Source organism: Thermochaetoides thermophila (genome assembly GCF_000221225.1).
Source record: "Thermochaetoides thermophila DSM 1495 unplaced genomic scaffold scf7180000011816, whole genome shotgun sequence".
Classification (NCBI taxonomy): Eukaryota; Fungi; Ascomycota; class Sordariomycetes; order Sordariales; family Chaetomiaceae; genus Thermochaetoides; species Thermochaetoides thermophila.
In genome coordinates this window covers 3837068-3865022 of record NW_006383032.1, presented here as the reverse complement: position 1 = coordinate 3865022, position 27955 = coordinate 3837068, and the positions used below count along the sequence as shown (strand labels likewise).

Genomic DNA, 27955 nt, shown 5'->3' with positions numbered 1-27955 from the left:
CTCCCTAGCACCCGGCAACCTGGCGGGCATTCTGTGGACTAGCACAGCGGCTCGGTCGAGAGACGCTGTGACGAAATCACAGGGCGAAGCGCCACGCTCCGACGCCATGGTCCAACCCTCCTCCCCATCTTCTCTCACGCCGCAATTCTGCTTCACGACATCGGCATTGAGAGGTACGTGTCTATCTCAGCTTGCAGTCGGCATCAACATGACACCGCGGGGCTGAACCTGATGGCAGAGTTCCTGCGCCTGTCTCGAAGCTCGGTCGATGACACTATTACCCAGAACCTGAATGCTCTTGAAACGCCAGCTAGGGCAGGATTTGACCCGACTTCGACCTCTCGTCTTGGACCGCGGCCTCTTTCACGACACATCGAGGCAACAAAGTGCAATGCCTTCAAAGACAAGGTGCTATTTCCCTCGTGGCAGGCTCGGTCAGATGTCTTGAGCTATTGCAGCGTGGTGGCCACGAGTCCCGATCCAGATGACCCAGAGGCAGCCCTAAGGCAGGCAGAACAGGAGAAGAACCGAGAGCGAGTAGTGGACGAAAGACTAGATCCTTACTCGACGCGGGTCTTCCCGCGACAGGCGCGTACCGAGCTGCTCGCCGACATTATCCGACAAGAGATAAGGGTAGAGAACATTGTCCGCTCCCGCACTTGGGACATAGTCCGGCAGCGATGCGACAGCCAAGCACATGCTAGCTGGGAGGATGCTTTGGCCGACTGGCGAGCCTCCAAAATCTCCCCTGAGGCAGGTCGATGAGACCAATGTCTCCTTTACTATAAAGAGATAGTGTGATATGTAGGATTGTACGGAGGTGGGTAAAGGAGTTCAAAGTCATCATTCATGGAGTCCAGCTGTAAGATAAACCGACGGGATGTATGCATTTGCACGGGAAAACGGGGCAACACTGTATTATACACTGCACGGAAAGAGATCCCATGTGCCACACACGCGGCGGGTTTATGTATCCTGGGTAAGGGATCCAGAGTCCGATGTAGTATCTACCTTCATCCAAGGGTTGTTCTGGGTGTGCTTCAAGCTCCAGTGCTTGCGGACAGCATCTTAGCTGCTTTTTTTTTTAAAGTTCTGGGCTCTGGACCCACAACGAGCCCAAGGCGGGGGGCCACATCGAAGGCTTTTGGAAGGTGGGACATCCACCCACAGCCCTGCCAAGCCTGAAAACCAAGACCCAATGGCTGCCGCCGCAGCCCGCAAAAGCGCACTCAAACACCGTCGAAGAGACAGCCCACCGCACCGACACCGAATACCACAGGTGGCCGTCGGCCTGACATTAACCAAGTAAGCCTTCTGCACTCGTCCCTCCTTGTTTCTTTGCCACAAGTCGATGCGTACGCTTGCTGGCTAGTGCATGCTTCTCTCCAGCCGCTGTTTTCCACGCTCACAGACTGCTAACGCTACAACAGCCGTCTGCGCCGTGCTCAGCTCGTCCCGCACTTGGTGCCCCTCCCCCTCGGTCTAGTAGTCTACCTCCGTTCGACGGAAACCCTCCTTTGCGACACGGCTGGCCGACTGCACCTAAGGGCCTTTGTACATCCTCACTTCGATTTGTATCCTCGTCTGTGCTTAGTCCCAACTATCATCTGCGATGCCGCAGCCACTGAGTACGAGAGAGGCCAACCTCTTTCGTACCGTCATCCGCCACTATGAGGACAAGCAGTACAAGCGCGGCCTCAAAGCCGCCGAACAGATATTGAAAAAGAACCCGAAGCATGGCGACACCATGTCCATGAAAGCTCTTATCCTGAATGCTCAGGGCAAAACGGAAGAGGCCTTTGCCCTGGCTAAGGAGGCCTTGACCATCGATATGAAGTCGTACATCTGCTGGCATGTCTACGGCATTCTCTACCGCACTAACAAGAACTTTGACGAGGCCATCAAGGCCTACAAGTTCGCCTTGAAGCTTGAGCCCGAATCTCATCAGATTCAGCGTGACTTGGCGGTTCTGCAAATCCAAATGCGCGACTATGCCGGCTACGTCCAGAGCAGGTTAAACATGCTTAAGGCGAGGCCCCAGATACGCCAGAACTGGACAGCTCTCGCCATTGCCTATCACCTTGAGGGTAACCTTGAAAAGGCCGAGCACATCTTGACCACGTACGAGAAGTCTCTTACCACTCCACCGCCGAAGACCGACCTGGAGCACTCGGAAGCCCTTCTCTACAAGAACACCATCATTGCTGAGAGGGGCGATATTGAGCGCGCACTGCAGCATCTGGAGACCGATTGCAAGCATTGCCTTGACCGCTTGGCTGTCATGGAGCTTCGCGCCAGCTACCTATCGAAACTTGCTCGGAAAGATGAGGCTGCCAAGGCTTACCGTGCTTTGCTGGACAGGAATCCTGAGCATATGGATTATTACAAAGGTCTCATCAGCGCACTGGACATTTCTGCCGACGACGAGGAGGCCCAGAAGGCTGTTTACGACGAGTATGCAGCTAAATATCCTCGTTCTGACGCTGCCAAACGTCTTCCTCTAAATTTCCTTTCCGGTGAGGATCTTAGTGCCTCAACTTAGTCATGTTATCTTCGGTTATAGTGCTGACCTCGCCCCAGGTGAACGTTTCCGCACAACGGCAAAGGCTTATTTGACTCTTATGTTTGACAAGGGTGTTCCGTCCACATTTGCAAACCTCAAACATCTTTACTCTGACTCCTTTAAGAAGGAAACTCTTGCTTCCCTTGCGGAAGAGTATCTTAATGAGTATGTCAATGCCCGGCCCTCGGATAACCAAGCCGATGGCGACGGTTCCAAGGGCAAGGGAGCAGCTCTCTACTACCTCGCTCAGCATTACAATTACTACATGTCCCGTGATCTTACACGAGCTCTTGAGTATGTTGAAAAGGCGATTGAGCTCGACCCCAAGAATGTGGACTTCCACATGACCAAAGCCAGGATCTTTAAGCATCAAGGTGATCTTGCAAAGGCTGCAGAAACCATGGACTATGCGCGGTCCCTTGATCCTAAGGATCGATACATCAATTCCAAGGCTGCCAAATATCAGCTGAGGAATAATGAGAACGAGAAAGCCCTTGCCACCATGGGCTTGTTCACTCGGGCAGAAACAGCTGGTGGGCCCCTAGCCGACCTCACAGACATGCAGTGTATTTGGTTCCTCACTGAGGACGGTGAGGCATGGCAACGGCGGGGCAACACTGCCCTTGCACTCAAACGCTACCACACCGTCTTCAGCATCTTCGATACTTGGCAGGAGGATCAGTTTGATTTCCACAGTTTTTCTCTCCGGAAAGGCCAGATCCGCGCGTACGTTGATATGGTGCGGTGGGAAGATCGACTGAGAGAGCACCCGTTCTACTTCCGGGCTGCTCTGGACGCTGTTAATCTGTATTTGTCCATGTACGACAAACCACAGAGCGCAAATGGCGCCAACGGAACAGAAGCAGCCAATCCCAATGGTGAAGACGCTGCCGAAAAGAAGAAGGCAGCCAAGAAGGCCAGGAAAGAGGCCCAGAAAGCTGAGCGTGAGGCTGCTGAGCGTGCTGCTAAGCAGGACCCAAATAAGCCAGGTGCTCAGAAAGGCAAAGAGGAAGATATTAAGAAAAAGGACGATGATCCGAACGGGGAGAAGTTGGCTGCTACAAAAGATCCGCTTGGTGATGCCATGAAGTTCCTGAACTATATCCTGCAGTTCAGTCCCAAGAACATTGACGGCCAGATTGCCGGCTTTGAGGTCTACATCCGCAAAAGTAAGTGTCTGACTGACAGGAACGTCGATAATAGTTATGCATGCTAATGGTTGGTTTCGCGCACAGAGAAGTACCTTCTTGCCTTGCGCTGCCTGAAGGCCGCGTCTGCCATTGACAAGAACCACCCTAACGTTCTAGAACAGGCCGCAAAATTGCGTAAGATTGTGAGTAGTGCGTTGGGTTCGATGGCGCCCAAGTTGAGGGAGGTCATTCAAGCAGAGCTTGTTGGTGTGCCTGGCGCCTAGCAGGTGGTTAGGACTGAATATTCGTTCATTTTCCAGGAAAGCCATCTGAACAGAAAATCCGGGGGCGCACGAGTGGCTATTTCAGCCTCAGAATCTGCACCTGGGCGGGGTTTTGGTGGTTTTTCGGTGATCGGGTGAAGCGTTGTGCGGTTAAACCAAGCTGACGTTTGATAAGATCATAACCATATGTAAACAAGCATTGCATTTTGGCCAGACAATTGGGCTGGAGTAGGGGGCCGCTTGTCCCACACATGCTGCGCATCTTCCGTTTTGCTGGGCCATAGTGAGTTAACAGACTAAGCCGTGCATGCCGTGAACGAGCCTATCAACGACACACGGCCATAGGGCTTAGAGAAAAGGAAGCGTGGCACCTTGGTAAGCTATCTGGGTTGAACACGACCATATGTGAGAACGAATATTATGAACCAGGCTGATGGAAGACACTGTACACCGTATTGCTCATTGCGTTGAATATCCCTCTAAAATTCCATATGATAACTCGAAACACACGCAAACGTACGAGACCAAAAGAAATGGCGCACCAGACGCAAATGGGTAAAAAAAGAAAAAAATTATGCTAGCACTGATGACATCCTTTCCTTTCCTCTAACCTAGCAAACCCGTCGCACAAAGAATGCACGAAACACACATCTCCCTTGGCATATGGATTTACTACACCTCGCGAACAACTTGATCGACAGCCCTAGCAAAGTAATCAATATTCCGAGAGTTCAACCCCGCCATGCTGATACGACCGTTCTTGGTCATGTAGACGTGGAAGTCGGTCCGCAGCTTGGCGACTTGGGCTTCGGTCAAGCCAGTAAAGCTGAACATGCCGATCTGGTCTGTGATGTGGTTCCACTGGCCGGGGGTTCCAAGCTCCTCGAGCTTGGAGCGGAGAGCCTTGCGCATCTCGATGATACGGCCCGACATGGTGCGGAGGTTCTCCTGCCACTCGGCGAACAGGGCAGGATCATTAAGAATGATGGAGGCGATGCGGGCGCCGTAGATGGGTGGGTTGCTGATCTCGGAGCGCTGCAGGATCGCTAGTTGGGAGGCCACACGCGTGGTGATGTCCTCAGCCTCCTCCGAGGGAGCTGCCACGAAGTGGAAGCAGCCAGCGCGTTGGCCGTACAGGCCAAAGTTCTTGGCAAACGACTGAGCAATGACCAGCTCGAAGCCCTCTTCGACGAAAAGCCGGATGGCGGCAGCATCGCGGTCCAGGTCGCCCGAAGCGAAGCCCTGGTAGGCGCAGTCGAAGAAGGGGAAGTGTTTCTTCGCCTTCATGAGCGCCGCGATCTCGCGCCACTGGTCGAGAGTCGGGTCGACACCTGTCGGGTTGTGGGCACAAGCGTGCAGGAGGACAATGCTGCCGTCGGGGGCATTTTCCAGGGCAGCCTTCATCCCGTCGAGATCCAGACCCTTGGTCTCCTTGTCGAAGTAAGGGTAGGTAGCGAGCGGCAGGCCGACATTGGAGAAAATCTGGTGGTGGTTCGCCCAAGTGGGATTGCTCAGGTAGACTGAGCGGTTGGCACCCTCGGCTTTGTAAAACTTGGACAGGAAGAGAGCGCCGAGGTGAACGGCGCCGGTGCCGGAAATGGTCTGCACAGAAGCAACGCGCTTCTCGGCAATGGCGGGAGCATTTGTTCCGAGCAGCAGCTCGGCAGCCTTGCTGGTCAGCGAGGCGAGACCGGCGATGGGCAAGTACTCATGGTTGGCATCTGGATCGTTGCGCAGAATCTCATCGGCCTAGACAATGGGAGAAAAGCCGACGGTTAGCTCGCTAAAATCACTTCCCTCTTTTCCCTTCTTGCATTATTCTCATCCGTCATATAAAGGCGTCTCCTGGCCTGTCTAGCAGGGCAGGTCGGAGATAGCGGGGCATTGGCGGCTAAATTGGCAGAGAGGGGCAAATCTGCATGTGCGTGATCGAATGCAGCGCACTGTTCGGCGCAGCAACGATGCACATACACTGAAACCAAGCCATTTAGGGACAAGGCAGGACGCATCCCGTAATCGCCCTGCAGCATTGCAGTCTTTCTGCAATCTGCCGCATCGTCGCAATATCATGGATGGCGCTAGCAGGGAGAGGAAACAAAAGAGGGAATTTGGAAAAAAGGGCGAGGAACGAGGACGAGGGCCACATGCATACCTTCTTAACCACGGGCAAGACCCAGGGCTTCGCGTTGTCGTCGCGATAGGCGCCAATGCCCTAGAGAAGTCGGTGTCAGCAGAAAACCGGTGGGAAGAGAGGATGATTGTTGGTGGGGTGACCCGGTGAGGAACAACGCACAAGATCAATCTTGTCAGGACTTGGATCGGCTTTGTAGGCGCGCGACAGGCCAAATAGAGGGTCCTCGGGAGCCTGAGGGACAACCTCTGCGGGAAAGTTTGTTATTGAGACGGACGCCATGTGTTTTGCGATGGTCTGCAGGCGAGAGAGGGCGGTTGAGTGTTGTTGGGATGGTGATGACGGGGAAGAAGAGCGACGAGGTGAAATGGACGCCATTTTGAATGCCTTCCAGCCTGGGCTGCCTGGACTACTTTCCCCCCTGCACACCGTGATCTGGTGTATTTTTATTTATTATTTTCTGTCCTTCCCCGAAAAGAACACTGCTCCAGCACTGAGCTCGTGGCACTTCTTGTGCACTCACTCCCTGCACGGTGACACCGCTCGGCTGCAGGCAGACCGAACCTATCAACCAAGCTTCCTGGCTCCCTAGCTTTCCGTTGCAGAGCCGGCAGGTTAGCCCGCAATCCGACAGCCGACAACGGACAGACTGGCCGAGCGGTCGCAAGCAGGCTGGAACCTGACAGTGGGATACGATTTGCTAATGACGTCTGGCTTGACCGCTAGCAGCTGGCAGCTAGCAGCAGGGCGCGGCGGAACGTGGAAATGGACACTCGCGCTCCTGCGGATGCAGATGCGCTCCGCTGGGACTTTTCTCGTAACGATATGAAAAGCGGAGGTCAAGACAGTGAATCCAAAGGTCCGAATCGCGGGGTCGCACCGCCGCAGCGCGATTCATGCAATTTGGTCAGTCGATTGGCGCTGCAAATCAGGCACTCCCGCTAGTTTCGCTGGGCAAAAGCGGCAACGGCAGGCGTGCAACACGTTGTGTTATCGCAGAAGAGTGGACGAGTTAAGCGAGAAAAAACGGGGGCAGATAGTCAGTCGTCGTCGTCTGGAGACGTACTCCGCGACCCGTAATCTGTAAGTGGTGTACGGTAATTGTCGCCCACGGAGGTTTCTCAAGCAGATGGATGGGATTCTCGAACAAAAAAAGAGACAATCAGGAAGACAAGAGCGCTCCAACTTAATCCCAGACGCCTTGAAGGCCGCTCAGCTCACTTATGAGGCCAGGCTCAAGCTATCAAGGTGCATGTGAAGCCGGCCCGCGGCCGAGTCACGCCGAGGCAACTTTGTTCTGCTCAGCGCGTTCCCAGAAATCTCCGGGCCACCAAATCCCCAGCAAGCTCATCCGGCTTTCAGGCTGCTACGGACTCGTATCAGGCCACAGTGCCACTCCGAATCTCTGGCAATTAGGATTTGTGGGACGCTGCCAGCGCCCGGAGTTGATCTGGCAGTAACTCGGCATTGCAACAAACACGATAACGCAACTCCTGGGGGACCCGACAGCGAGGGAGCGCCAGCCAGCGCCAGCGAGCGCATGTAAAACGTGCGGAATGTTGTTGCTGCAGTGCGCCAAGCGTCCGCATCCAGAATGGTCTGTGGGCTGCAGCAGCGCAGTGCGGCGTCCCTGTCAATCGTCAAATCGGCAGCCGAGGCCCTGGCGGTAGCAAACGGCTGACCCACTGCCGCCTCATCGATGATCGGACCAGCTTGCGGCGAAACCGACTTTCCTCCCACTGCCCACTATCCACCGCCCACTGTGCCCAGCTGCCCGGGCTCTCCACCGGATGACACAGAGGAATGCAGTTCATGGGGAAACAGGAAGGCACATTACGTACAACCATATTAAGGAGGAATGTAAGGATGAAACCATGCCACCATCAGAGAAGTCCCTTGACGAGTTCCTACGTTCCGTGGAATGCATTAATGTAAAAGTGTCATGAATCCTTATAACAGCTGACAAAATGGTCGAAAAAGGGTGCTATGACATGGTAGGTTACCTATCTGAGGTAGGTAAGACAATCTGGGAACCTAGGCAAGTAAGGCTTGGATGAAGTCCGCATAAGAGCAGGTGCATTACCTGACGACTGCCTTCAGGTACTTGTAAAGTACGGAGGGACTCTCAAGTGCTGCTGCTCTCAGCCAAACGCATAGGGATAAGGAGCGCACAATCAAGATGCTCGATGCTTAGAAATCGTGGAATGAAGCAGTGGTAAGCAAGATAGGCCATGGAATCGACCAAGGGTTAGTGAGTCTTTTCCACTTGTGCTCCAGAAACATGGAACTGTCCAATCGACTAGACACCTTGCGTCATCTGCTGTGCTAAGGCCTATTGATGTGGCTTCGCCGTGGCTGCAACTCCACAGGCCCAGCGAATCAGACCCGCGGCGAAGGCAAAAGCGCTGCCCCACCTATTGTGGAAGGTCCCACTGGCTGGATAATTTTCTGCCGGGCGGTCAAGATTTTATCAACATCTCTACCATCTTATCGCGGTCAAAGGCCAGGTGAGAGCAAGCTCAGCCTAGATATTACCCAATACCGTCTAATGATTAGTGTACAACTCCAATAAAGTCGTAACGAAGCACATCAACAGCATATCCGCAAGCCAGAGGCGACGACGGATCACCAATTGACAAAATGACGTCTCAGGAGAAGAGCATGCCGTTCATCAAGCATCTCGCATCCAGTGGTTCGTCGCCCCTCATGCACCGCAGCACTTGTTCTCTGCTGGCAACGCGATTGACTCATCTGCTGACCGTGTCCATTAACTTCTACAGACCGTAAAGTCCGCACAGCTGCCCTCAACTCTCTTCATGCCTTCCTCTCAGCTCGCCAAGTCGCCTCCGCTTTGACAACCCTCGATGTGCTGAAGCTGTGGAAGGGGCTTTTCTACGCACTTTGGATGTGCGATCGCGCAATCCCGCAACAGAACTTGTGTAATGAGTTGGCCGACTTGATTTGGCAATTGCCACGAGAGTCTGTCGCAACCTGGTTACGCGGTTTCTGGGCTACTATGGCGCGAGAGTGGACCGGAATCGACGTGCTGCGAATGGAAAAGTTCCTGTTGCTCGTCAGGAGAGTTTTGGGAGCCAGTTTCAAGTGGATGAAGAAGGACGGAAGCTTGGGTAAGAGGACACATGATGGCCAAGAAAAAGCCGTGAAGACTGGGGCCTGGGATCAGAGCAAGGTGGACGAGGTATTGGGCTTGCTTGCCGAATGGCCGTTTTCACTGGCTGAAGAGGTGCGGATAACCCAGAGCTCTGAGAAGGGGGGTGAGATAGTACAAAAGATACCAGTGGGGATGAGGCTGCATGTGTTGGATATATGGGTTGACGAGGTGGAACGTGTCGGCCTGCTGAATGAGGACGAAGAGGAAGCACGCATGATCGTTCAAAGGATTTCAGACATGGTAGATGCTCTCGAGCAAACCACTAAGAGCCCAGCGGTGCGGACTAGGTCGAAGGATTCCTTGGGTGATGACAGACTTCCAGCCAACAGGAGACCTAACAGCAGCCAAGATCACGATACGAAGGACATGGGCGACAGTGACAGTTGGGAAGGATTTGATGACTAGATTGATGGATACCGAATGCTATGTTGCGAACTCATCCTCCACTTATTTTTTCCATCTTATTGTTGATTATGAAGCGTCTCGGTGCTCCTTCAATCGAACGATATGAGAGCGTAGGTATCTTGGGGTATCATCTTGCCCGGTTGGCATGTCGGCCAGATGTGCCTCAGTAGATTTGACATGCCTGGGGTCCCAAAATTGCTGGCAAAAGTAAGGTGTATATAGAAAAAAAATGGTGACCTGTTTCCAAGATTTTTAACATGTTGCTCAACCGACGCCCCCACCCCCTCCCCTCTCACCATTTAATACTCTTCCGTTGTTGCTCAAGGTGAATTAGGACTATGGCAAAATGTTTCGTTTCCAATTTGAATGGCGTGATTTAAAAGTATACCCCGGGGGATGTACTGGTACGTACATCAAACAGTGCCAAATGGGTACTCCGGGAAAGGCGGACCGAATATCCGGGTTCTCGAACCGTGGGAAATTGTCCGAAAAAAACTTAGCGCCAAACGGTTCGGGAGGATCGTCGTTGACGGAGATAAGCTTAGCGACCTAAGCCAACAAGCGTTCAGTGATCGTTACTGAGTCCCAATCCCGAGGGCCCGGGGCCTCAAAGATGCCCTTTTTCGAGAGAGTCAGACCAAGTCCTTGGTGGACTTCGGCCTGGAAAGGTTCCCACGGGATGGCTTCGCCGTCAATACTGATATATCCTGCTGTCTTTGTGCGTGGAATAATGCGGAATGCCGAAATTTTCCTATACGTTACGAGGGGATTGTCAAAAAAATGACCGGATTCTATCGATAATTGCAACCCGATAGCCTTAAACGGCGAGATATCACCATCCGTAGTGATGAGATCTATAAGTCCGTCGTTGGCGAGTGCGGCTGAGAAAAAGTTGGCATCTGGTGCCATGTAAGCCATCTAGTATTGATCAGGTTAGCCAAACAAACACCAACAACGCGTGGATAGACATCCTTTGAGGTAATATATTAGGGACAGAAAGCTTACATTTCCGCAGTACAAGCTGCCCAGTTTTTCGCAACGAATGAGTTCCCAACCCTCGGGTAACTCATCTTTGACGGTTCCATATTTCAAGGGAGGAAGGCCGAGAGCGTCGCCATCGCCGTTCGGGTCAGAGGGTTGCTTGTCGTTTGGCCTGTCAGATGCTGCGCTTGTTATCCGTTCCCGGTAGTGCTTTTTCACGGCCTGCTTGTCGTCGATCTCTACCTTGACCGCGATATCACATGGGTATGTTTTTTTCTGAAATGCGAGCTTAAGGAAACCGAATGTGAAGCGTGCGGCTCCCATCCAACGAAGATGCTCGGTGCCAAGGTCTACTTCTGCGATAAGACCGAAGGCCTGGCTCAGAAAACTAATAATGCGGCGGTCTCCTTGGGTGATGCTAACGAGATCCAGAGGCGTGGGTACCCCTTTAACGATAGCCAACGCTGCCAGGCTCGGACGGTGAGTGCCGTACAAGTTGCAGCTCATTGCATTGCCAGAGCCGCAGGGGATGTGGCACACGGCGATCTTGGACAGGGCGCGACGGGCGTCGGGACGTTTGGCGAGTCCATTGAAGACCTCATGCGGCAGGCCATCTCCAGAACACGGGACAGCGACGTCGTAGTCATCGATATTCAGTTCTTGAGCCAGCTCGACAGCCTGTCCAGAGTAACTTGTCCGCACCACGGTCAGGGTCATGCGAGCGGCCTCAAAGATGGGCCGGACCTGTTTCTCCCAGATCTTGTCGGCGCCGCCAGGGCCAGCGTGCGGGTTGACAAGAACCCAGGCGCGCTTGCGGCGTGCCGCACCGCCGGCGTAGGCATGGTCCAGCAAACACTCCAACCACGAAGCTACTTGATCGACGATGCCGGCAGGACTCTGCTCGAGAGTTTGGTCCGGAATGGCAAACTTGGCCCGGCGCGCTTCCACATGGTGGGCGCGCGTTTGTCCAGCGTAGTCTATGACGAGCCATCTGCAATCGTCAACAATCTCGGCCCAGAGGATGTTGTAATATGGAATGCGGTTTGGAGTGTCATTAGCTGCTGGGCGCAGTGTCAGCAAGCAGGAGGAATAGCCAAGGGGCGCCAATGATGGCCATAATCATGGTGTGGACATGGCAGCGCTCACCTGAGCCCCAAATTCCCAGACATGAACGACTCGGCTTGGATGCAAGCTGGCCTGCATTGGCAAAGCGCGAGCACAGAGGGAGAGCGTCAGTCACGAGCAATCGTCGGCTGATAGCGAGGCCAGTTCGCTTGTGGGTAGAGGGGCAACAAAACTTACAAGATAGGAGCAGGGCATCACTTCCAAGGGTGAGCGTTACACCCGGCGACAGGACGAGGACTCGATCGGTGTCACTGGAGAGATGTTTCGCGCTGTTGGCGGCATTGAGGCCATTGGCGCCATTTGCGGCGTCGCGCAGTTGGCTTCTATCAATCTGGCCTGAGGGCGCGCTTAGGGCCATTGTGCTCCAGGGTTGTTGGGATCTGTTTGCTTTCTGGTTCTTTTTTTTGTCGGTTCGGCCTGAGACGGTTGACAGCAACAGAAATTCTTTTCCCCCGACAACTGAGGACTGAGAAGTGCGGCGCGTAGCAATGACTTAATATTGAGGACAAAAAGCTACCAAACTACCACATGTGACGGTGTCTCGCGCAGCGCGTCTGTCCCTTCTGCCTTCGGCTTCAGCTTCGGAACAGGTGTAGGTAAGGTGGGTAGGATAGGGATACACGGCTCCAAGTGGCGATGCGCAGACTTTGAAAGCAGCGATACAACGGCACGGGTTATCTGCACATGTGGCGGCGCGGGAGCGGGAAGCAGCCGAAGAACCGTGAAGGGGAGTGCGGTAAGCGCAGGGCAGCCCGGAAGATACCAATGTGGCGTCGCTGGGGACCGGGAAAGCCGGACATCCAGGCTAACCCGGCGCCGAAGACCTCAACAACGCTCAAACTGCCCGTCTTTCTTCGCTTTTTCACTTTTCCCCTCCGCTGCCCTGCGTATGCGTCTCTTTAACTCTTGGCGGCTGTAGATGCTGCTGGACTGCGGAGATTTTTCTCCTGCGTATGGAGTGTTGGAAGGGCAAAGCGCAAAGAGTCGCAGGGAAATGCGACAAGAGCTCTGGGGTTTGGAGTCCGGTGGACCCCTGCGCTGCTAGCGGATGACCAGGCTCTCGGATTCCTTGCGGCCGAGCATCTGCAGCCTGCTGGCTTTGTTAGCGTCTCTTGTGTGCAGACCCATGCTCGCCAAGTCGTCACTCTCGGTCACTAACACGTAAGATACGAAAAGAGATCCGTTTACGTGCAATCGGTAACAAACGTGTAGTTTTATTGTAACAACTGAAACCCATATGCAGACACCATTATGTACCTTACATTACATACGGGTTAAGTAGGGGACATATTCGCTGCATGTACGGAGTAAGGTAAGCGGTAACATTACCCGAGAGCATGCAGCTCCTGGCGTGCTCCAGCAGTTTGGAATCATTTATGACGTACCTCACTTGCTATCATACAGCCCGAGCCGAGCACATATAACACTAGACAGCACCTCAGCGCATCAAGAGTTCACAAGAATGCTTTAATCATCACCGAAGTACGAAGAGCTATACGAGAATGCAAGGCCTGGGAGTATCATGGAACATTGAGCACAGCAATATTGACTATGGTACAAATCAGTACCAAGGTGTGCCCTCGAATGATAAAGTGCACCGCGTCGGAATGCCGGAGCTTTGGAATGCTGCCTAGATGATCAAATCCCACAAGATGAGCACGGTGCACAGCCCAGCAGCAGCGAAGAAGGTATACCGGGCAGGACTCGCCCTCCCTGCGCTCTTCTTAAGTTCTTTGTTTCCCTTGTCGATCCCCTCGGTGGCTTCAAAGGAGTCGGCAACGAGCTGGTCGATATGTGCTGATTGAGTGGCAAGGTTACTAACGAGGAGGTTTTGGAGTTCTGCAATTTCCAGCAGCGACTTTTCTGCCGTTCTATGATAGCACACGCGTTAGGGCCATCCATATGCGTGTCGGGAGGGAAGAGGGTTGTCACCAAACCTACCTAACTTTGTCCAGGGTGCTTTCAAGGTGCTTGAGCATGTCCTGATTACCTTTTTCGAACATCTGCCGTTGCTCCACGGTGAGATCATCGAACTCGGGCCTCCTCTTTTCCACTTCCTCAGCAGCCAGCCCTGTGGCACTGGTTATGGCCATGTGCACCGTGTCAGTCGAGGGCTTAGCAAAGCTCCCGTTCGCAGCTTCGTGCGTGTTGTTGAGCAGGGCCGTATGCCTCGTTTTTGCCAAAACATCCTTGCTCTTCTCCATCTCTCTTGCAAGACGGGTTTCCATCATACATTGCTGCGTCCGTGTCGCTTCCTGTAAGCGTGTTCTCAGGTACCATATAACGCTTTCTCGGTGTGCACCGAGCTGACGCGCGGCAGCCTCAAGCTCGGCCTGTTCTGCGCTCTTACCACCCGCAGCCCAAGAGCCCAGAACAGCCAGGCCGCGCGAAAAACGCTTCTTGAGTAGAGCTGCCTGGGTGTTTTGCCGTAGCTGCTCGGCATCCTCGAGTGAGCGAATCCTGGCATTCAGATCGCGGAGAGTCATCTTGGCGTTGGCATCAATTTCCTCGCGGTCGCGGTCCGTGAGATGAACATGTTGGCCAGGTCCCGTTCGGGATGCAGCGCCACGAAGGGCTGTTCTCCGGGGGGTGGCCGTCGATAGGTATGCTTGACGCAAGTTGCGAAGCTCGCTGTGTAGATGCGCGATGAGCGAGTTCTGAAGCGGCGAAAGGTCAATCCTGGTCAGTTTGGTGATGTATTGGGAGCTTGCAATGTTTGGACGGCCGGCAGTGGTATGTGGCCAGGGAGGATAGGAGGAGAGGAGAACTGAGAAAACAAAAGGGACGCACAATACGGTAGGCTTCCTTGAGGAACTCGTCGGTGGTGTCAGCGTCAAACGGCTTTGTCGGCGCAGCCTGATGCCCCCTAAGAAGGGCATCAAAGTCGCTGGTCAAGTTTGTCATATCGAGGTCCGTTCTTTCGGCAAGGAGGATTGGCAGTGCGAGACCAGTGAACGTGTCGTTGCCGTCGGTGCGGCCATCTCTTCGTTTGCCCACCAGGTACTTCATAACCTGTCAAGTTGTAACGTAACACTTGGATAGGTAACTCGCGCCCCGCTGTTTGCCAAGACTTCCATACCTTGCCTTCCAAGTTTCCTACACCCCACAACCCAAGAAGGCGTCTCGATAGTTGCGAGCATTGCCGATGAGTAAGAAGTATCACGAGCCCATGAAAAGACCATGCCTCTTGTCATAAGGGCTTCTAATTGTTTCTTTTGTTCATAGTCGATCGATACGAACTGCAACAAGCTAATGATACTAAGACAAGACCGGGTTGTGGAAGTCCAGAAGTAGCTTTGCGATGTCTCGTACACAGCGCACGTTTTTGCTATGGAGACAATACTGTAGATTATCTATTCGGCTACCTACCTTCTTCCTAAGTGCGGTGGGTAGAAGTTCCAGGTCGCTGTAGACTGAATGGCCTGGGTGAATTTGTGCGTTTTGGTCAAGGTTTCCTTCACAGGCTCATCGCTGATGTCTGCTGCCGGTCCAGATCAAGGATGTGATACCAACATCCGTAATTGCGTTGTGTTGTGTTTGTTGATACTACAAATCAGATAACTAGCCATGCGGCCTCCTACACGGAGTACGGTACCCAAAAGCCTGCCTGCACATCAGCTTGCTGGCTCTTCCCGATGTGGTGGCACCTAAGGCCGGTTGCCCCCAGCATATGGCAACAGCACCATCACACCGTTTTGACGGAGTGTGGGAACACCGTCTTCTCTCCTTAGATCCGCCACGGTGGGACCCGGGCGGGATCGCTGCGCTGGCCCGCTTGGGGGCCGAGATCCCCTCTACCACAGGCTTTTTGTTTGCAGGCGGAAGCACCATGCCCCCCTTGTCGTCAACGCCGACAGAAGTCACACCAGACACCGACTAGCCCGGCTTTTCACTCCCGGTTAGCGGAGCCGGAGAACGATATATGCGCTGCGAAATACAGGTTTCCTACACAGCAGGTAGTGTAAACAAATAGCTTTCGGTAAGTCGTATTTGGTTCGGGTATAATCCTGGAATTCTTTGGCCTTTCGCTTTCTGCGCCTGGGAGGAATTGGAACTGGGACCCAAACGACAGAAATAGAATTTTACCTTCATGGTGTGTTGGTGTTGGCTGCTGTGCTAGCTGTACTGGTCCGCCGGGAGTGCTCGAATGCACGAGTCGAAGAGTTCCATATCGTGTCAGAGGCAGCTCAATGACGCCAATGCTTCCGGCGCCAACCGCCTGCGCCCGTCTCGGGCCCCTGCCCTGCCGGCTCCCAGGTGTACGGCCTCTCCCAGGTTCTGGCCGATACCGCAGTCCCTTCTCTCGCCTTGCCGTTCCAAGGCCAAATGATTTGCTGGACAACGCGCCCTGACCTGTACGTGGGCGCCAGTTACCATGCCTGGCCTAAAGCTGCAAAAAGTCGGCGAGATATCTTCTTGACTGTTTTTCGCTGTAGGTCTAGTTTCGTCTAAGGGCCCGCTTGTTTCCCCACGCTCTCTCACGGTTTTACCGGCAATAAGAACAACGACAAAAAAAAAAAAATAAATGAGACGACTAGCCTGCAGCCCCAGGTTCTGTCCAAATTTCCTGGCCTTCCAGCCCTGTCCGCTGCCTTTATGCAAAAGCAGTGCTACAATCATTCATCGGCTTGAGAGACTGACTGGACGCCCACCTGTTATTCTGTTCCCTCCCTTCGCCATCTGTTCTCGATCTGGAGAATTCTGGCAATGAACTTTGCCCGTCTCTCGCCTACGTATCGGCATGGATCCCAGCAGGATGCTTCCGCCGTCGTCGAAACAACTGGGGAAAAGCTCTTCGATCAGACTATCCTGCTATCTCTGCCATCATTGGCAATGTGCCCCAATACATCCGGCGCTGCCAACGTCGTCCCTGCCGAGGGCAACGAGCTCTCGGAGAGCAGTAACGCCGCTCTCGAGCCCCAAGCGCTTCGTCAGATCTCCAGCGGCTCTGTGTACAGCGTCTTCTCCAACCCAACGAAAAGATGGATAATCGCCATGGCCTCCTTTGCCGGCTTCGTATCCCCTATGACAGCCAACATTTACTTTCCTGCCCTAAACTCCATCGCCAAAGATCTCGATGTCTCTGTCCATCTCATCAACTTGACCCTAACAACCTACATGATATTCCAGGCCATTGCCCCTACGCTGGTTGGTGACTTTGGGGACATGGCTGGAAGGAGACCGGCTTTGTTGTTTGTTTTATCGTTTACATGTGCGCCAACCTGGGTCTCGCCCTCCAAGACCACTACGCTGCCCTCCTGGCATTGCGTATGCTTCAGAGTGCCGGTAGCAGCGGAACTCTGTCATTGTGTTTCGCCTCGGTGGCTGATGTTGCTGTCAGCGCTGAAAGGGGAAAGTATATGGGCTTTGTTGGCGCCGGCATCAATATTGGGCCTGCTCTGAGTCCTGTTTTGGGCGGTATATTGGCTGAGTACTTGGGCTGGCGAGCTATATTCTGGTTTTGTCTCATCTATGCGGCTGTGTGGTTGATTCCATATGCTTTGGCCGTGCCTGAGACGTGTCGGAATGTCGTCGGCAATGGTTCGATCCCAGCCCGGGGTTGGAATATGACACTCATTGATCTCTTCCGTCGCCATAGAGACAAGGAGTCTCAGACGATCGAGGCTGGCGTCCCAAAACGCAAACTACGGTTTCCAAATCCAGTTCATTCCCTCCGGGTTGTTTTCGAAAAGGAGCTTGCATTGCTCCTCATGTATAATACCCTCATCTACCTCGTCTTCATACTCATTGCTGCCACCGTATCTACCACCTTCGCCGATATCTACCATCTTAACGACCTCGAGCTCGGTCTTTGCTATTTACCATATGGTTTTGGCTGCTGCGTGGCTGCTATTGTACAGGGATACATCTTAGACTACAACTATCGCAGGATAGCCCGCAAGATTGGTTTTACCATTGACTACAAGCGCGGCGATGACCTAAGCAAGTTCCCTATTGAGAAGGCCCGCCTCATGCCAGTCTACCCTATTTTATCTGCTGGCATCATTGCCGTTATCTGCTACGGTTGGGTTCTACAGTTTGAAACGAATTTGGCAGGACCTCTTGTCCTGCTTTTCGTAGTCGGCCTCTGTGTCACAGGATCTTTTTCCATTCTCAACACACTCGTTGTCGACCTTTACCCCGAGGCCCCAGCAACAGCTGTGGCTGCCAACAACTTGGTGCGCTGTTTGTTTGGTGCAGCGGGAACTGCCTTTATCGAGTCCATGCTTCAGGCGATGGGCAGGGGCTGGACTTACACCTTTTGGGCACTTATCTTGGTCATCTTTTCGCCAACACTTTGGGTTTTGTCAGTATGGGGACCCGAATGGCGAGAAGAAAGGAGGGTTCGGAAACTCAAGGCTAAGGAGCAGGAGACCAAGGGAAAGCAAGCAGCGGAAGGGAGTTAAGGTCATAACTTGGCCGATGTGGTCTATGGACCATAGAAAAGTTGGTTGTGGGGTGATTGAAGCTTCGGATGAATGTCATTTCTTAGAGCTCGTGAAAAAAAAGATAACAACAGCCACCACAACCAGATTCGAATATGCAGGAGCTGGGATTTGCACCCAGGTTTCCACCTTGGAAGGGTGGCGAGTTAACTACTACTCTACTCCAGCTTCCGTGTTGCTGGTTTGCTTTAGCAAGTGAAATTGTAAATGTTGTTCGAAGCTTAATCATCAAGGCCCATGCCAGAGTGTTTATCGATCACACAATGATACCTTGCTTATACATCAGCCACAAGTACCTCATGAAATATCTGGATGTGGAGCCTAGGAAGCAAGCATACATTGAAGCCGTTTCCTCACACTCATCTCCCATTGACTATTATAAAGAGACACGATCAGACGTCATATATCGCGGTACGTATTCACTAAAAGACGAACTCACATAAGATTGGCGGCAGTCATCTTCTTCAACCAGAACTCGGCATAAAACAGTCATCCATGTTGATCGTTATCCGGAAAGTACACGAATCCAGAGAGCCTTTGTAAAACTCCGTTCATACAGAATCAACCAAGTCCTCGCCTACCCGAGATGACGCAGACCCCGATGGTACCCACGTCCTCCGCATAATTAAACACAGAAAATACAGGCCATATTTCTATGCCCGACCCGTCAACCGCGACCACCATGAACTCCTCGGTGTTGGAACCGCATCCATTAAATTGGATGAAGCCCTCCTGCTATCCCCTTTCCGACCATCACTGCCATCTGACCCACCGTAACGCCTATCCTTTTCGCGGTAATACCTTGAGCGTTCCCTTTCCCTTTCCCTCCCCTTTTCTTTCTCCCTCTCCCTCTCACGCTCACGCTCTCTCTCCTCGCGCCTCCTCCTCCGCCTTCTTTCCTCATCATACTCTTCCTGAGTCATGCCATTACCCGCTGCTTCAGCTTCAGCATACCCCGTACGGCGCCTGGCCCGACGAACCTCGCGATGGGCTTCCTCGTCACCATACTCTGGCATGTGGTCCTCCATAACTCGATGGGGCGGTGGGGGAGGGGGTCCCGGCATCGGTGGAGAGTGATCCATCATGACAGATTCGATCATGGGTTCATCGGGCGGCGGGGGAGCGTCCGAGTGCTCCTTAACCCATGAATCGGTTCCTGAATGTGGCCAAGAGCCTGTATTATGGTTATCACGCGACGTCCGGCCGTATGTGTACTCGTCGAGAAGTTCTGACTTGCGCCTAGCATGGCGCTCTTCGCGTTCCCTGGCCTCTCGGGCCGCCCGCCGGGCCTCGCGACGACGACGACGCTCTTCTTCATCCTCGTACTCGGAATATTCAGCGTAGCGATGATGATGGTTATGTTCACGGTCGCGATGGTGATGGCGGTGACGGCTGGTGCTACGATGGCGCTCGTGACGGCTTTCCCTTTCCCTGGTCGCACGGCGCGCTTCAACTTCGGCCTCGGCCGCCATGGCCGCCTCAAGCTCGGCGCGGCGACGCCTGCGTTCAGCACGAATCGCTTCCTTTTCCTCCATAATACGCCGCTGCTCCTCAGCACGCCGGCGTTCTTCGGCCAAACGATGTTCCTCGACAAGACGCCGCTGTTCGGCAAGTCGACGCTCTTTGGCGAGACGACGCTCTTCAGCCAGACGACGCTCCTCAGCCAGACGACGCTCCTCAGCCAGACGACGCTCTTCTGCTTCTTGCAAGCGTTGTGCCCGGCGCTCAGCGCGACGGGCTTCCTTCTCGGCTTGGCGGCGTGCCTCCTCTTCCTCTTCAAGTCTCCTGCGCCGTTCTCGACGGGCTTCTTCCTTAGTGCGGTGAGCTTCTTCCGCGGCACGCTCGGCAGCGGCCCTCTCCATGGCTTCCTTCTCTGCTCGACGGGCACGACGGGCGGCGCGGCGTGCTTCCCGCTCTGCATCTGTTTCATCCACCGGCCTGCCCAAGTCGTCGTCCGTGGTGCAATACGCAGTGGAACGTCGACGAGGCTCTGAGCGCGGCTCTGGACGCGGCTCCGGCATGGGCTTGTGATAGAAAACACCACCGAGCAGAGATGAGAAGCCGGAGTGCTTTTTACTGTTCGAGCTGGAGCGCTTTAAAGGCGACCTCGAGGGCGTTGCGTCTGCTATGTCGGGCATGACGATGTCATCATCTCGCACATATTGCTGGATATGCATGCTCGGGTTAGCTACTAAGCCCATAGTACTGCTTGGATGTAACTCGTGAGATGTGAAGGGAATGCGGCTCACCTTTGGCCGGTGATGTTCAAGTTCCATCCTGTCCGGACTGGGAGTACGCCTGATTGCGCCGGCCATCAAATATTCTTCCTCAACCCTCTTCCCACGCTTGCTAGCCGATCTGGAAAGGCCAGGGGCAGCGATGCCACCTGAGGACACACCAAAGACTTTGGCGGCCTTCGTAGTAGAGACTTCTTCGGGAGGAGATCTGGAATGATCGTCCCCGTTGACATCGACCGAATGCCTCCGGGAACTCAACTTGCCCGTCATGCTGTACCGTTTTTCCCGCGCGGAAGCTGAACGTGCGAGGACGTTGGGGTGTCGGGCAGGAGTCTCTTTGAAAGACTCCCTGACACGGGGTTTCTCTGTCTTGTCCAAGCTTCTGGATGATGTCCTTTCAGGCTTCTCTGGCGAGCCAGGCATTTTCCTCGAGCTAGACTCTTCCTTTTCGATATACCTAGACTTGGACGAGGACTTCTTTAAATCCTTGGCTGGCGTCGCTGCTGTCCACATACCCCACGACGTTGACCCATCACGATGAACCTTGGGTCGCTCCTTTCTAGACTCGCGAATTGTGACAGGACTCATGACGGAGGGGGCATCGGGCACGGCAGGTGGCGCATCGAGCACAGGAGGTGCCTCAAGCATGGGCGGCGCATCAGGGACAGCCAGCGGTGCGTTAGTTACAGCAGGGGGGACTGTGATGGGAGCATCGGGAACAGCAGGCGGCGGCGGTACGGCGGGAGTGCTGGCGATCTCGCCGTCGCCATTATCAGAACCGCTTGCAGCCTGCTTGCTTCGTTTCTCATCGCGGTCTCGGTCTCGGTCCTGCGCTATTTCCTTTGCCCCATCATCCTTCTCACTGCGGGCATATTCCATTTCGCCGTCACGATGCTCGTCCTCGCTGAAGTGGAAACCGCCAGGCACGTCGTCGTCAGCCATTTTTGGCAAGGCTTGTGGCACCTGACTTGATCTTGATGTTTCGGCCGGCGTCTTGTTTTTTTCCTGTTTTGTTTTCCGGCGAGTGTCTTTGTCGCTGTTGCTGTCGCTCTCACTGTCGCTGTTGTCACTATCGCTATCGCTCTGATCACTGTCTTCACTATCTTCGCTCTTGTCCTCGAGGTCCTGGAAAGTGCACAGACGATCGGCGATCCTTTGGCCCACCATTCTTCTGCACTTCTTGAGCTGGGCCATGTCAGCTCGCGGTGCTGGCGCCCGGCCCTCTTCAGCCATTGCGGCTTCGTTTACGGTAACACGACCAGGGTCGCTGGCTGTGGCATCTCCGGGCTGGGATGACTCAGCTGGCTGAGGAGGGGGAGGGGGAGTAGGAGCAGGCGAGTGAAAGGGAGGGGTGGTGGCATCATGTGCCTCAGGTAACGATGAGGTCGAGCTCTTTTTGGACTTTGTGCTCGATTTTTTGCCAAGTCCCCAAAAACTAAAAGCGTCTCCCCCTGCAACTCCGAATGCTTGTCTGAAAATGCTTGTGGTAAATGGAGCTGGTTTCTCCTCTTTGGCCTTTTCGGCCGGATCGGCCAGAAGCTCATCGATTTCTTCGGCGACGGGGTTGACATCCTTGAACCCGCCGTCGTCATCAATACCGGCATGCTTGGTGCCTTCCTTTGCATCCTCCAGTGCCGCCTGCTCGGCCTGCACTTCAGCCACTTCTTTGACTCCCACCTTCGCCAGTTCTGGGGCATCCTCCTGCGCTGCGTCGAGGGCCTCATCCTTGTCTATCTCGAGCGGTTCCTCCACTACCTCTCCTCTCGGCTCTAGGAACTCAAGTTTTTCCTCAGCCTGCTCTCCCTTCTTCTCCCTCTCCTTCTCTTTCTCCTTCTCCTTTTTCTCCTTTTCTTCTCCTTCTTCTCCTTTTCCTTTAGTCTCTCCCTTTCCCTCTCCTTCTCTTTCTCCTTCTCCCTTTCCTTCCTTTCCTTTTCCTTCTTCTCCTTTTCTTTCTTCTCTTTCTCCTTTGCCTTCCTTTCCCTTTCCTTCTCCTTCTCTTTCTCTTTCTCCCTTTCCCTTTCCTTCTCCTTTTCTTTGCTCTTGCTCTTATGCTTGGACTTCTCGTCTTTCTTGCTCTTCTTATGGGTGGTTGGGACTTCGTCTAGCTCAGGCTCTTCTTTTATTGGTTCGGGCTCAGTTGCAAGCTCCGGTTCTACATGTACTTGAGGCTCTGCTGATGTTCCTGGCTCTTCTTGAGTCTGTGGCTCAGCGTCGGGCTCTGGCTCAGCTGCAGGCTCAGATGTTGGCTCTGGTTCGGGTGCTGGCACGGGTTCAGGCTCTGCCGACGAATCCTCCAATTCTGTCAAGGTTTTCTTGGTTTTTGCTTCAGCCTTAACTTCGGCTTCGGCAGGTGCTTCGGAAGCCTCAGCTTTTCGTTTGCGTTCGGCCTCTTCCTCAGACTCTCTGGTGGCTTGTTCTTCTGCAAGCCGTCGTGCTTCAGTCTCTGCAGCCTTGCGGGCAGCCTGTTCCAAGGCCTCCTTAGCAGCTCGTTCCTCTTCCTGCCTCTTCCTTTCGGCCTCTTCGGCCTTGTGTGCTGTGATCGCTTCTTTTCGCCGCTCAATGCTTGCTATCAGTTGTTTTATCCTCTGAACATCGGCGCTGGTAAGCTTTTTTTTCTTTTTATTTCTGAGGATTGCAAGCTCTCTTTCTTCATCCGCCAAATCTTCGGCTTCTTTCATCCAGCGCTCTTCCTCTTCCCGTCGCCGTTGCTCTTCCTCTTCGCGGGCTTTCCGTTCCTCCTCTTCGGCATACTGGCCGAGTTCTTCCTTGGCCGCTCTCAGTTCGACTTCTCCCATCGCATCGTCTCCCCATGTACCCCAGCCGTCATCATTCGCTCTGTCGTCAGCGCCTTCAAAACCAATATTCCACGACTTAAAAAAGTCATTGTTGTCCAATGAGGCGGGATCTTTGGCTGCAGACTTGGGTGTATCTCCTAGATCAATATGGTCCTTGTTTCTAGTTTCCTCCTTCTCCGCTTCCTTTTTTTCCTTGTCTCTCTTGGACGAAGATCGCGTACTTGAGCTGTCGTCCTTTTTTATTTCGGGTTCAGGATCTGGGTCTGGTCGTTTTTCTGTCTCCTTGGCGGTTTCTGTCTCGGGTTCCCATTTTAAATCTGGCTTATTCTTTGCGTTCTTCTTCTTCGTCTTACCCTTTTTTGACCCGCTCACAGCCCAGCCGTCGTCCTCCTTCTCATGAACAACCACTTCTGGTTCCGGCTTTGCTTCCAGAGTCGAGGTCGTTTCTGGCTCTACTGTCCTGGAAACTTCGCTAGCGGCCTTCTTCTTTTTCCTCTTTTCTTTCTTGCTGAGTACCGGAACGGGCCAAAGATCATCTGCCCGTTCCAGTTGCAGCTCCAATTCAGGCTCTAGTTCCTGCTGCGGTTCAGGAGCAGGGGGGTCGGCTGGCTGCGTGTTTGGTTGTGCTTCTGACACCGGCTGACGTTCGGGCACTTGCTCCGGCTCGTGACTTTTTGCCCTGTTCTTATTCTTATCTCTGAGTGGCCAAAAGAGGCCCCATGACTCGCTTGTATCGTCAACATTCTCTGAGGCCGGTTCCTGAGTGAATTCTGGGGCTTTGCTCTCCCCTTTATCAACGGAAGAACTCTTCTTTTCCTTGCCTTCCGTCCTACGGGTACCCCAGGACCAGCCGCTCTCAGATTCTTCCTTTGTCTCCTCTAGAGTTGCTGGAGGCTCTGGAGCCGGCGGTGGTGCCTCCGCAGCAGTGCGGATTGGCTCTAAGATCTGCTCTGGCTTAGGTTGCGGGTCCTTGGTTTTCTCGGTGTCGTCGATGTAGTCCTTCTTCTTTTTCTTTTTGTCTTTCTTGTCCTTCTTATCTTTCTTGTCTTTTCTGCTGGATTCCCAAAGAGATGCACTATCGAACTCCTCTTTTGTCTCTTCTGCAGGTGCCGGAGGGTCTGGAGCCTGTGGTGGCGGCTCTGCGGCGGGCTCTGGAACAGGATTCGGATCGTCTAGTGGCTCGATGCTGGGCGTTGAGGTATTCTTCTTGCCATCCTTATTCTTCTTGCCATAGGACCAGAACCAGCTGCCGCTCTCAGATTCCTCTTTCGTTTCCCTCGTTGTCTCTACAGGAGTCGCCGGTTCTGGTGCTGGCGGGGGCGGCGGCGCAGGGGGCTGTTCCGAGACTCTGATCTCTTCCACGATGCTCTCTCTTTTCTTCCTCTTTTTCTTGTCTGGCTTGGACGTCAACCCCTCCTCCACAAAGTTGCCCTCAACTGTTTTTTCACCCGCCTTCGTCTGCTCTGCAGATTGGAGCTGCTCCCCTGGACTTGCTGTGCTCTCTTTCCTTTTGTCTTGGACAAAAGGTGCGCTTTTACAGAACTCGTCATTGCCATCTTTCTTCTCAGGAGTCGTATCGGAAGGCGGGGCAGGCTCGGAGTCCCTGGAAACTTCGTCAGCAGCTCCGTTCTTACCTTTCTTCTTCTTCTTCTTTGCTGTCGTGTCCAATAGCAAGTCTGCTTTAGCAGAGTGCTCAGGGAAAGGCCTGGGTTCAGGTTCTGCGGGTTGCGGCACTGGTTCCGCGGGCTTGGGCTTGGGCACTGGCTCTGTAGGTTTGGTATTGAAAGGTTTTGAGGACTCCGTTGCTATTGTTGTTCTCTTTTTGTTAGCTCCCCAGAAAGCCCAGGGATCCGAAGGTGCAACTTTCTGGGGGATTTGGATCTTTGGTTCTTCCACCAGAGTGCCCCGCATTTTGTCATTATTATTATCCCGACCCACAGAAATATCCCGCCGACTACTGGAGCGCCGGTCATTGTCAATCGCGGGCTCCATATCGATCGGGTCGTCATCTGGCTCTCCGAACCCAGACGATGAGAAGGTGCTCTTTTTGTTTTTGCTGCTGCTGGAGCTCCAGGGGCTGTCGTCGGTCCCGACGCCATGAAACTTTGGCTTATCATCCACCGTGCCCTTGATGACGGCGGAAATCAGGGAAGAAGGATTTGTCAAGATGGAACTCCAACCGAATAGATGCTTTTTCGTCTCAAACGCTTGGTGATGGAAGTCAGAGGAGGACCTGTTATCCAGCTTGATGCTTTGGAGAGAGTCGGTTTTACCACGCGCTGGCTCCTCTGCTGGGGGGTCAGGGGCGGATGGTTTCTGTTCGTGTAGCAGAGCAAAAGCAGAAGTAGAGGACGCAGCGGTAACTTCCGCCTTGGCCTTTTTCATCTTGTCGCCATTGGCATTGACCGACGCCGATTCAGCGGTCTTCGAGTCCGCAATAGTCGGGTGAGTAGACTCTCTGTCCCTCTGTTTCTCTCCATCATCTTTCTTCTCGTCCTTGGTTTCTTTGCTCTTCTTCGCCCCGGCCTTTCCCTCGTCCTTTTTGCCGTCGTCTCCGTTTCCCCCGTCTCCGCCAGGGTTGCCCGGATTATCGCCTGGAGCATCACGACCAGTGTCGCCGCCGTTCACATCCCCCGCTTCTTCACTGTCTTGTCGGCTATTGTTGCTGTTGTTGTTGCCACTACCCGCACCACCACTGCTGTTGTAGAGCCTGTTATTGGTGGCCTTCTTTTTCTGCTTTCTGGCGGCTTGCCGAAATCCGTGGTCGCTAGTAAAGTCGATTTTGAAGAACGCGGTGGGATCTACTGCTGGGTCGTTTCTCCGTTCGGTCCGAGGGCAAGGGCAAGGGCTAGGAATGACCTGTGCCTGTGCCTGCGCTGTGTCGATAGCAGGTTGGCTCCCCTCTCCGAGCCTTTGCCTTCTTGCAAATGTACCGCTATCTGTCGGATCACTGGGCTCAGCAGGGTAATGCGGGTCTTCTTCAAGATTCGGCGCGCGGGGCCATTGTGGCGTAATACAAGGAATGATGAGTGTGTTCGAAGTCGGCCGCGGGCGATTTGGATTGCGTTGTGCTTCCTGCGATCACATTTAGTCAAATGCCATCGACATGAGAAGGGCAGTGAACCGTGAGTCCACAAAGCCTTTGAGAGACAGGCAGCTAGCGGCCTCTCCTCCTCAAAGAGCCCATAGAAGGCGCAGATGAACAGAAGGCATCTCAGCCTCACTGGCCCTCATTGCCCATTCTTGTTCTCTTGTGTGATTCTTACCTTCAAGCTAGCGCACAGTTCGACCCAAGTCCGCGCAATAAGAGCTAATTGGGTTTTCAAGGTAGAAATCTCGTCAATCCATGCTGGCCCGCAATCCCAGTCCCCGCCTAATCTCCACGATCGTGGCCGGATAGGAGGGGTCTGGATGGGGCAAAACGCCCAGCTGTCGAGAGCGTTGATGACACCGACAGCAGCCATTCTGGGAGTCAAATGCGCTAACTTGACGATCGCGGGCTAAGGGTTTGTCAGACACATGTGGGCGCTGGAGCTTGTCTGGCGACTACCGGCAGCGACGTCGCGACGCCAATGAGAGCAAATTGAATGCAGAGAAAGCGACGACGAGCGTAGGTACTGGTAGGCAATTCGCGAATGCAACGGATCACAGGATGCCAGCGACGATATCGTTGAAGTAGATGTTTCAGCGCGCAAGCAGAACAGCGAATAGTGGGTGCTTGGTGGGTGTTGACTCGACCGCTTCGTCAGGGCCATGCCCCCTACCCCCCCCCTTTTTTTTCGAGAAACACAACTTCTGTCACGCAGAAGCTGAATGAGATTCGTCGCCTGAGGCCGATAGCTGCCGTGTCACTGGGGCCAATCGCCAGACGGGATCTGGAAGGGAGATGCCGGGAAAGAGGATTGGTGGTGGTGGTGATAGAGAGCGCTGCGTCGTGCGACCACACCGCTGATGATTGCGACTGCTGTGTAGCTGATATGCTATGTGCTGTGTGTCGCCTGTGAAGTCTGTGAGTCGCGCAGATGCCCCAGCCTTGCCGGGGCTGTCAGTAGGCAAGAGGGGGGAAAAAACAAACAGAAAAGTCGAGGACGCAACAGCTGACGAGGATGCGGCCGCACGGGTGGTTGCCGGCCACAAAGTTGAGCTATTTAAGACGAAAGGCTGATGGGCATTGGCTGATTCAGTGGATGACAAAAGTGAAATGAATGAATACTGAATGCTTGAATGAGTGAGAACTTGGAGTTTCCATACTTCATCCATGCACGCCGGAGCGTTGGACGCTAGACGCTGGATGGTGGATGGCCAAGAGCAATACCCTGCGGCCGTGGCATGCACCCCTCTCCCTGGCTCTCCCGCAGCATGACCCGTCGGCAGCAGGGCTGCGGGCTGCACCTGGGTACCTCAGGCAGGCTCGGGGGTGCTTCGAATCAGGCAAGGTACGTACTTAGGTACCCTGTTGGAATCCTACCTTGGGAAAGTCCTCTTGCTCTAACCAATTCAGTCCTCATGTAATCCGTACTCGCGAGTGCTGTTGGGTACGGAGGTTTGTAGGGTTGAGATTATGAAGCATAGAATCGGTATAATCCATGATCGTAGATGTATCCTTCTCCTTAACAGGCGCTGCGTCCAAACTTAACACTTAGTCAGGCGGCTGATTGTAAGCAAAATGTCTTGGGTACCTAACCC

General features: G+C 53.8%; 8 protein-coding genes and 1 non-coding gene across 9 annotated transcripts; 4 read left to right on the top strand and 5 right to left on the bottom strand.

Moving 5' to 3' along the window:
- Positions 1-106: 106 nt before the first annotated feature.
- Positions 107-765, top strand: CTHT_0031540 (uncharacterized protein; the record flags this gene model as incomplete). Its single annotated transcript, XM_006693533.1, has 2 exons — positions 107-173; positions 239-765. 2 exons carry the CDS (start codon positions 107-109, stop codon positions 763-765), a joined length of 594 nt encoding a protein of 197 aa, XP_006693596.1.
- Positions 766-1612: 847 nt separating this feature from the next.
- On the top strand, positions 1613-3977 carry CTHT_0031530 (N-terminal acetyltransferase-like protein; the record flags this gene model as incomplete). The annotated part of the gene is made up of 3 exons (XM_006693532.1): positions 1613-2516; positions 2581-3732; positions 3799-3977. The coding sequence occupies 3 exons, from the start codon at positions 1613-1615 to the stop codon at positions 3975-3977; spliced, it is 2235 nt and encodes a 744-aa protein (XP_006693595.1).
- A 672-nt stretch (positions 3978-4649) lies between these two features.
- Positions 4650-6486, bottom strand: CTHT_0031520 (putative aspartate protein; the record flags this gene model as incomplete). Its single annotated transcript, XM_006693531.1, has 3 exons — positions 4650-5726; positions 6130-6189; positions 6271-6486. The coding sequence occupies 3 exons, from the start codon at positions 6484-6486 to the stop codon at positions 4650-4652; spliced, it is 1353 nt and encodes a 450-aa protein (XP_006693594.1).
- A 2262-nt stretch (positions 6487-8748) lies between these two features.
- CTHT_0031510 (uncharacterized protein) lies at positions 8749-9685 on the top strand (the record flags this gene model as incomplete). The annotated part of the gene is made up of 2 exons (XM_006693530.1): positions 8749-8800; positions 8889-9685. 2 exons carry the CDS (start codon positions 8749-8751, stop codon positions 9683-9685), a joined length of 849 nt encoding a protein of 282 aa, XP_006693593.1.
- Positions 9686-10234: 549 nt separating this feature from the next.
- Positions 10235-12149, bottom strand: CTHT_0031500 (uncharacterized protein; the record flags this gene model as incomplete). Its single annotated transcript, XM_006693529.1, has 3 exons — positions 10235-10603; positions 10691-11727; positions 11969-12149. The coding sequence occupies 3 exons, from the start codon at positions 12147-12149 to the stop codon at positions 10235-10237; spliced, it is 1587 nt and encodes a 528-aa protein (XP_006693592.1).
- Positions 12150-13421: 1272 nt separating this feature from the next.
- CTHT_0031490 (uncharacterized protein) lies at positions 13422-14800 on the bottom strand (the record flags this gene model as incomplete). Its single annotated transcript, XM_006693528.1, has 3 exons — positions 13422-13662; positions 13733-14448; positions 14582-14800. 3 exons carry the CDS (start codon positions 14798-14800, stop codon positions 13422-13424), a joined length of 1176 nt encoding a protein of 391 aa, XP_006693591.1.
- A 1698-nt stretch (positions 14801-16498) lies between these two features.
- CTHT_0031480 (uncharacterized protein) lies at positions 16499-18198 on the top strand (the record flags this gene model as incomplete). The annotated part of the gene is made up of 2 exons (XM_006693527.1): positions 16499-16983; positions 17133-18198. 2 exons carry the CDS (start codon positions 16499-16501, stop codon positions 18196-18198), a joined length of 1551 nt encoding a protein of 516 aa, XP_006693590.1.
- Positions 18199-18333: 135 nt separating this feature from the next.
- Positions 18334-18405, bottom strand: CTHT_0031470. The gene has a single exon. It is a non-coding gene; the product is annotated as a tRNA-Gly (tRNA).
- A 485-nt stretch (positions 18406-18890) lies between these two features.
- CTHT_0031460 (uncharacterized protein) lies at positions 18891-26733 on the bottom strand (the record flags this gene model as incomplete). Its single annotated transcript, XM_006693526.1, has 3 exons — positions 18891-22204; positions 22252-26344; positions 26536-26733. The coding sequence occupies 3 exons, from the start codon at positions 26731-26733 to the stop codon at positions 18891-18893; spliced, it is 7605 nt and encodes a 2534-aa protein (XP_006693589.1).
- Between the last annotated feature and the right edge of the window lie 1222 nt (positions 26734-27955).